The 9,025-nt window shown below is 46.5% G+C and overlaps 1 protein-coding gene across 1 annotated transcript; it reads left to right on the forward strand.

Annotated features, from left to right (window-relative positions):
• The first annotated feature begins 1,039 nt into the window (after positions 1-1,039).
• LOC133785309 (uncharacterized) lies at positions 1,040-2,319 on the forward strand. Its single transcript, XM_062224555.1, has 3 exons — positions 1,040-1,211; positions 1,411-1,715; positions 1,999-2,319. The coding sequence occupies exons 1-3, from the start codon at positions 1,040-1,042 to the stop codon at positions 2,317-2,319; spliced, it is 798 nt and encodes a 265-aa protein (XP_062080539.1).
• The last annotated feature ends 6,706 nt before the right edge of the window (positions 2,320-9,025 follow it).

Raw genomic sequence — 9,025 nt, forward strand, 5'->3', positions numbered from 1 at the left:
CTTTTTCTCGAACTCCTCCCAATAGACCTCAGTCAAACCTTTCAGCCATGGGTAGAGTAAAATCCACTGCCCAGAAAAAGAAAAATAAACCTTCTGAACACCAGCCTGCTCCACATGCTGAAACTCCCTCGACCAGCGGTTGAGCCGAGAATACTCCCGAGCCAGGAATCCAAGTTCAAGCCTAACTTCGAAGTGCCACTCGACCAGATGTCGACTGGTATGTTGCCCCTCCTAGTCAAGTAACGATTAGGATGATCTCCAATTACATTAAGAAATATGGACTTCCTGGGGTGACCCTAGTCTAACCTACCCGATATCAAAAGGCAAATCTGCCTGGAGGCGCATATGGCGCCTGGTCGAGATACCATATCGAGGCAGGAGCGATCCTGCCTCTCCATCCTTTTTTCCAAGGAGTGGCCAATTACTTTGTGGTCGCTCATTTTCAAATCACCCCAAATGGATATAGAATGTTCTCTGCACTCTATATCCTTTATAGCCACAAGAAGTGGCCGGTCCCCACGCCACACGAGGTCAACTACTTGTTCGACCTAAAATCCAACCCAACCAAGAAAACACGGGGTTCTTCCATTTCTGCCATCAGGAAATGGCTCGCACTTTCCTAACTGACACCACTTTTATCTCGAACGTGGGGAAGTACCATCTGTAGTACTTTCTGGCTGTCGATATGGTCGCGAACAACTTGGCCTTCACATAAGGAGGTAATGTCTTTGCACCCTTGGTCGTATATTTTTTTTCTTTGATTCTTACTGCATTTCTCTTAGAAATTTAGTGCATTTCAGGCCCCTGGTTGCGACCAGACCCCACTCCAGACATGGAGGTCCGATCAGCCCTCCTGGCCAGTATGACCGACATAGAGAAAATTGTCAAACCGCTGGTCACAGAGGCCAATCTGAGACTGGTCGACCTTCTGGCACCTCACCAGGATGTGAGGGAAACTATTGCGGGGAGTGCCACTGGAGCTGAGGCTCCCGAGCAGCAACAAGATGTGTCACAATCTCCTCCGAGGAGGGCAACTGGGATGACCATCAATGAACTAACTGGTTCCCCACGACATGCTGCTGCACCGGCCCCTCCAGGGAAGGGAAAGAAGAAGGCTACAGAGCCTATTCTTGAGTCATCAGATGAGAACGATACTGATTTTATGCTTTTAGATAGTCTGCTTATCCCCTGTCACCTCTTCGACGGGGATGGCAACTTTAAATACCCTCCTGCTTTAAATTCAGACTTCTTCAGGCCAGAGAGTGAGTGTAGCACTAGTAAAGTAAATAGTGTAGCGACCGGTAATTGTAGCTCGGGTATTATACTTTCAATTTCTCTGTCCTTGTTTCATAGAGTTAGCAAGCTCCTTTTATTATATTTCCTGATTGTTCGCTTGTCTCTTTTTTGAAGACATGCTTGCCGAATGCGCTTTTGACTTGTACACCAAGTCAGCGAGCAAGAAAAAGTCCCACAAGCGCCAGTCTGGGGAGGGCTGCAGCAATCGCCCCACGAAGAAGCCTCGAATAGACGACCCTCCTACGCCTACTCCAACAAGGGAGGCAACTCCTCCACCAGCTCCTACTAGGGAGGCAACTCCTCCAACTCCAACAAACCCAGATCCTCCATCTCCAGTCAGACAGACTCCTCCTCTAGCTCCAATCGACCCTATGCCTCCAGCATCCACTGTCCAACATTCGGCTGGTCACCGGGAAGAGGTCTCGGAAGATGACCTAACGGGCGTGGTGCTCAACTCAGCCTAAGATAGGTTGTCGAGAATAACAAAGCATCGACGTAGCCGGGAGGCAATCCAAGAGACCGACTCTATGGGGGTCTTCCAAGTCCTCAGCCGCGCACTAAATGAAGTGCTCGCTGCAAGTTGTTTTCTTTATTGTACTTTATGAATTTTCTTTTTAACTTGTTCCTATTTACATCCTTATCTTTTTCTGATTACAGGGGGTGCTCACCCTTACTTCTGGCTGGCGGTTCTCGAGGACATAGAATGCTCAGTTCGAGAAGAGACCTGGTAATTCGCTTAGTGCTGCTGAGGCTCAATATACCGAGCAACTCAAGGCGGCAGAAGCTTCCTATGCCGAGCAGCTGAAGACAGTCGAGGTGAAGCATTCTGATGCCCTTAAGGAGGTCGAGGCAAAGCATACTGAGGCCTTCAAGGAGGCTGAGGAAAAACACCTCGAGGCGCTGCAGCTGACTGAGGCCAAGATCACTTCATTCGAGGAGGAGGTGAAGAGGAAGGATGCGAGTATTGCCAAGATCACTGCATCAAAGGAGCAATACAAGGAGGTCTCGCTTAATAATTACTAGGAAGCCCACAAGCTTCAAGATGAGCTAGCGATAAGCCGCCAAGAAGTTGCTGCACTGGAGGAACAAAATACCCGGAACCTTAAAGATTATGAAGGGGCATCGTTCGAGTGTTTCTACCTATTCTGGAAGAACAACCCCAATGCTAGCTTCTCTTATCTGCCAGACCATATCAGGGAAGCAGAGTTAGCTAGGTGCATTGCTCGCCTGGAGGAAGAAACAATTCCAAGGTCTCCCGAGATTTCTTTAGGGACCGAGATCGAGGGCGCCCGAGAAGAAGCTGGAGATGCAATCGATCAGCAGTAAAAATCATCACAAGATCCCCCGGCTACTTCATAACTATCTTTTCTTTTTGAATTACATGACCTACGGGCCATGATGTAAAAACAATTTTACTTATGTTTTAACTTTTATTGTTGCACGGGCAGCTTTATTTCTTTTTATTGAACAATTACATCCGAGCAGTCACTGCTCGCGGTGTAAAAGAATTCCTTTTGATATTATAATACCTGCATTTTATTATAGCATTTGCTCGTATGGCCGAACTTACCATAGTACTTTGGATTGATTTAACAAAATACAAAATTTTGAAAATATACTCTAAGTTCCTTAGCATGCTTTCACTTATTTTGCTCATGTGTTTACATACCTTTCGATATGCTTTGCTTACTAGATGCCTTATATGCCCCCCAAGTGGTTGAGGAGCTTTAGGTCCTTAGTCATTTTCCTTGACCAGAACCTGTTTGAACATTACTGCTCGGAATAAAGGGGATTAAAACAATGATACAGCAAAACAACACACGTAATGAGCAAATACTTGTAATAAATACAATAATTGGCAAGAATGACTGGCTCCGCACAGTCCCTTATATTTCTCGTAATAAATGGACAAAACGTGTCTGTACGAGTGATCAATAAGATCTTACACTTATATGCGATTAGTCACATAAAATGACCAACCCTTTTTCATAACTTGTAAAAAGTAAAATTAATACAAGCCAATTCTGTAAGAAGAATTGTTTATTGATAGTACTTGTGCAGGTGTTCTCCATTCCAATAGCGAGGAATGAGATCTCCGTTTAAGGAAGCATGTTTATAGGTGCCTGGATGAAGGACTTCTTCAATCTGGTATGGCCCTTCCCATTTAGGTCAGAGTACTCCAGCAACCTGGTCATAGGTGTTTAGGAAAACTCTTCGAAGTACTAGATCTCCGACGTTGAATTTTCTTTCACGTACTTTAGAGTTGAAATACCGGGCGAATTTTTGCTGGTACGTAGCTACTCAGAGTTGGGCTTGTTCATGTTTCTCATCCATCAAGTCCAGAGATTCCATCAATAGCTTGTTGTTAGAGCCTTGAACGTATGTTATTCTGCGATGCGAGGGTGGATCTAACTCGACAGGCAACATAGGCTCATACCCATAAGACAAAGAGAATGGAGTATGGCTTGTTGCTGTTCGATGGGAAGTTCTGTATGACCAAAAGACTTCAGGCAATTGTTCTGGCCATGCCCCCTTAGCTTTTTCTAATCTTTTATTCAGAGTATCCTTTAGCGTTTTATTGACTGCTTCGACTTGTCCATTTTCTTGGGGATGAGCAACTGAAGAAAAGATTTTGATAATCCCATGCCGTTCGCAAAAGTCTGTGAATAAATCACTATCAAACTGCGTGCCGTTATCTGAGACAATTTTCCTCGGCAATCCATAGCGACAAACGATGTTTTTGACTACAAAATCCAACACTTTCTTGGTCGTTATGGTTGCAAGTGGCTCGGCTTCGACCCATTTAGTGAAGTAATCAATGGCAACCACGACATACTTGATGCCGCCCTTTCCTGTGGGCAAAGATCTGATCAAATCTATACCCCAAACTGCAAACAGCCACAGACTTTGCATCTGTTTTTGCTCATTAGGGGCTGCTCGTGGGATTTTGGAGAACCTCTGGCACTTGTCGCACCTCCGTACGAATTCCATCGAGTCTTCATTCATTTTTGGCCAGAACTACCCTTATCTTAGGATCTTTTTTCACAAGCTTTGCCTCCCAGCGTGGTCCCCGCAGAAGCCTTCGTGTACCTCTTTCATCAATTCTTTGGCCTTCTCTTTTGAAATACACCTGAGGAGTGGCATCGAGTATCCCCTTCGGTACAAGATTCCATCGACCAGAATATACCTAGTAGCCTGTCACTGGAGGAACCTAGCTTTGTTTCTGTCCATTGGTAACACGCCTTGCATCAGATACTCTACATATGGTGCCATCCATGTATCCGCCATCTGGATCACCAGAGTGGTCTCCTCTACTTGGATGCTTGGCACAGCTAGTCGTTCAATTGGCACTATGTTAAGAGTATCAGCATCTTTTACACTTGCTAGCTTGGCCAAAGCATCAGCGTTTGAATTCTGGCCACGAGGTACTTGCTGAAGGGTGTTCTTGTCAAATTGTGCTAATAGATCCTTTGTTTTGTTTAAATAGGCAACCATATTTAAACCTCGGGCTTGGTACTCTCCCATGACTTGATTTACCACCAATTGAGAGTCACTGTAAATGTCAAGTGTTTTTGTATTCATGTCCCTGGATAATAGTAACCCAGCGAGCAACGCTTCATATTCAACCTCATTGTTGGAAGCAGTGAAGTCAAACCTGATTGCACAGTCAAATCGATGCCCTTCAGGCATAATAAGGATCACCCCTCCCCTTGCATGATGCTCATTGGAAGAGCTGTCTGTAAATAACTTCCATGAGGGAGGTTGGTTTTGAGACTCAGGCTCTTCAGGCTCTTCAGTCTGCTCGCTATCTGTAAGTTCAGTGAACTTTGCAATGAAGTCAGCCAGGGCTTGCCCTTTTATCGCTGCTCGTAGTAAGTAAGAGATATTGAACTGCCCAAGTTTGACTGCCCATTTCAACAATCTCCCTGCAGCCTCTGGCTTTTGCAGAACTTGCCGTAGAGGTTGGCCAGTCAAAACTGTGATTGGGTGAGCTTGAAAGTAAGCCCACAACTTCCTTGAGGCCAAAATTAAGCAATAGGCCAACTTTTCAATTGGTGGATAGCTCCGCTCTAATTAGCCTCTTTCTTACATAATAAACAGCCTTCTACACGCCTTCTTCCTCCCTTACTAAGACAGCACTAGCAACATATTTCGTAATCGCCAAGTAGACAAACAAAGTCTCCTCATCAATTGGTTTTGATAGGACGGGTGGTTGTGCCATGTGAGTCTTCAATGCTTGGAAAGCCTGCTCGCACTCCTCTGTCCAATCAAATTTTTTGTTGCCTCTAAGTAGATTAAAAAATGGAACGCACTTGTCTGTTGACTTCGAAATAAATCTACTGAGAGCGGCAATTCTTCCAGTCAAACTTTGAACATCCTTAATCTTTGCTGGCGATTTCATATCGATCAGGGCTTTGATTTTCTCAGGATTGGCTTCAATTCCTCTCGAGTTAACTATAAATCCCAAGAACTTCCCTGATCCTACTTCGAAGGAGCATTTGAGAGGATTCAGCTTCATCTGATATTTGTTCAAGACGTTGAAGCACTCTTGCAAATCCTTTATATGCCCTTCTGCCTTCTTTGACTTGACCAGCATGTCATCGACATAGACCTCCATGTTTGTGCCGATCAGCTCCTTAAACATGTGGTTGACTAGTCGTTGGTAAGTCGCACCAGCGTTTTTCAAACCGAAGGGCATTACTTTGTAATAGTAAAGCCTTGTATCAGTCTGAAAGCTAGTGTGATCCTCATCATGAGGATGCATACTAATCTGATTGTACCCGGAGTATGCATCCATGAATGAGAGAATCTCGTGCCCTGCAGTGGCATCGACCAGTTGGTCGATTCTTGGGAGTGGGAAACAATCTTTGGGGCAGACTTTATTACGGTATGTGAAATCCACGCATGTTCGCCACTTTCCATTTGGCTTGGGAATTAGTACGGGATTAGAGACCCACGATGGATAAAATGCCACCCTGATGAACCCATTCTCCTTTAGCTTCTCGACTTCTTCTTTTAAGGCCTTTGATCTATCTTTGTCAAGCAGCCTTCTTTTCTGTTACATCGGTGGAAAACTCTTGTCGATGTTCAGGACATGGTTGATGACTGCGGGCTCTATTCCAACCATGTCTTTGTGCGACCAGGCGAAGACTTCCTGGTTCCTCCTCAAAAACTCCACCAGTGCTTGCTTCGTTGTTGTCTCTAAGTTTTTACCAAATTTCACAACCCTGGTTAGATTTTCTTCATCGAGTTGGACCTCTTCAAGGTCCTCGATGGGTCCTTTTTCTTCCTCAAAATCCCCAAAGTGAGGATCCAAGTCTCTATCCTCACTTTGGGCAACGCCCTATTTGGTGACAATATCACCTTACTGGGCTTGAGCATCAATTGCCATTTGCAACTCTTTTCCAGGAACTTCTCTCGATACACCTTTCCTTGCCTTGGTTATTGAGGCATTGTAGCACTCCCTTGCTTCCCGCTGATTTCCCAATACGCATCCTACCCCTGCGTTTGTTGGGAATTTTATGGCAAGGTGCCATATTGAAGTGATGGCCCGTAGGTCGACCAGAATTGGTCTCCCAATTATAGCATTGTACGCCGAAGGATAATCAACTACTATGAAAGTAGAGAGTAATGTCCTGTTAGCAGGTGCAGTACCTGCTGTAACTGGAAGCCTAATCGACCTCGTTGGGGCGAGCCCTTCACCGGAAAAACCATAGATCATTTGGTTGCATGGCTCCAGGTCCTTGAGGGATAACTTCATTCTTTCTAGTGAAGACTTGTATAGGATATTGACTGAACTTTCCGTGTCGACCAACACCCTCTTCACCAAAGTTGGCAATTTGTACGTCTATGGCCAACAGATCGGAGTGTGGGAATCGTATGTGCTGGGCATCGTCTTCAGAGAAGGTTATCAATTCCTCTTTTGTTCGAGCCTTTTTTGGTGTTTGATCCTCCACACTCATCACCTCGATGTCCTAGTCATGGCGTGGGGTTTGAGCATATTGTTCCCTTGCCTTCCCACTGTCCCCTACAAGATGTGGGCCTCCACAGATGGTGAGTAAAGTACCTGCCACAAGAGCTAGCTGTAGAGGTGGCGAGAGTTGGCGTGCAGGCGCCTGCTTGTTGCCACCTTGAGCCTCTCACTGAGACCCTCCTGTGGCTTGCACATATCTTCTTAGATGTCCCTGCCTAATCAGGAAATCAATCTTATCTTTCAACTGGTTGCATTCGTTGGTGTCTTTCCTTATAGGTGCGGGTCGTTTGTAAGGCACGCTTGAGCTGGTGACCTGGTAGACTTCTGCTCAGCTTTCGACAAGGGCCGTGTAGTTGGTGAATCTCGGCTCATATCGACTGCCTTTGGGGCATTTATTTTTAGAAGCTGAGGGTTCATTGTTCGCCTGCTTTCCACCGTTCCTACCATTGCCATTCCTGTTGCCCTTGCTGTTGCCATTATGCTTTTCCGGCCCGTTGGCGGCCTTGGCTGGTTCTTCTTTTAGCCCCTTGTCTTTTGTTTGCAATGTCCCTTCATTGGCAATCGCATCCTCGAGCTTGTATATTGATCAGCCCAATACAAAAACTCCTGGGTACTTCTTACCCCATTCTTTCTAAGGCTACTCTAGAGGGGTGAATGGCACCTAACCCCAGCAGATAGAGCCATCATCTTACCTTCATCGCCCACTGTCTTGGCTCTAGCTCTGCTCGCATGAAGCGTTGGGCATATTCTTTTAAGGGCTCTCCCTCCTTCTGGCGTATCTCAACCAGCTGGTTGGCCTCTGTGGGATGCACGCGACCCACGTAGAATTGTTTGTAAAATTCCTTTAGGAACATCTCCCAAGATACTATACTGGCAGGAGGGAACTTAAAGAACCACTCCTGGGCGGTGTCAGATAGTGTCACGGGGAAGATCCTGCAACGAGCATCTTTTGACACTTTCTGTATATCCATTTGTATCTCAATCCTTTGTACAAAGGGAGTGCCCCTCCTCCTATCGTACTCTATGTGGGATGTCCGTCCCCTGCGTACTCATCATGTCTTTCACGTCGGTCATTGAGTACATCCCTTAAATCGTCATCCCTACGTCTCTGTTTGCTAACTCCTAGCCGATCAAAGATGTTCTGCTGCTAGGCTGCCCCCCAGCGTTATGGCTAGCTCGCCTATTTTCTATAGGTGGGGGGATTCTGCCTCCACCTCTTTCCTCATTCCTCTAACCAGCGTCTCTTCTGCCGGAATCGGCTTCATTATAGTCATGGCCATCTTTAAACTGTGGCTGACTATGGCGTGACAGTCTGTTCACGCTATTTCCTCCTCGGGCTGGCATCTCCCGAGCGTCAAGGGGAGGCATGCGCTGGTTGTTGGGCCCCCGTGCATTGTTATGCCGTGGGGGACCCCTGACCGTAGAGCTTGACTCGATGTTCCTTCTATTGGCAGAAGGACGCTGTCCTCTGCTCGGTATATTCGATTCTTCATCCCCTGTGTGTCAAGGGCTGCAGGGCGGTTGCCCGGCCCTATTCAGCCTTGGGCGCTGGGGATTGCCTCGACTAGCCTGAGAGGGCGGATGCTGCTCAGGATCCCTAGCTGGGACATCATCCTGAGCCATAGGTGGCTGCTCTGGCTTTTGAGGGCTTGCTGGCTAAAGGGGAGGACTAGGATTGGGAGCCCTTTGAGGCGGTGCACTCAGGGGCTGATCTGGCTGAGAGGCTGGCACAGCCTGACTTCAAGCCAATTGGAT

This window comes from Humulus lupulus, chromosome 6 (assembly GCF_963169125.1).
Source record: "Humulus lupulus chromosome 6, drHumLupu1.1, whole genome shotgun sequence".
Taxonomy (NCBI): Eukaryota; Viridiplantae; Streptophyta; class Magnoliopsida; order Rosales; family Cannabaceae; genus Humulus; species Humulus lupulus.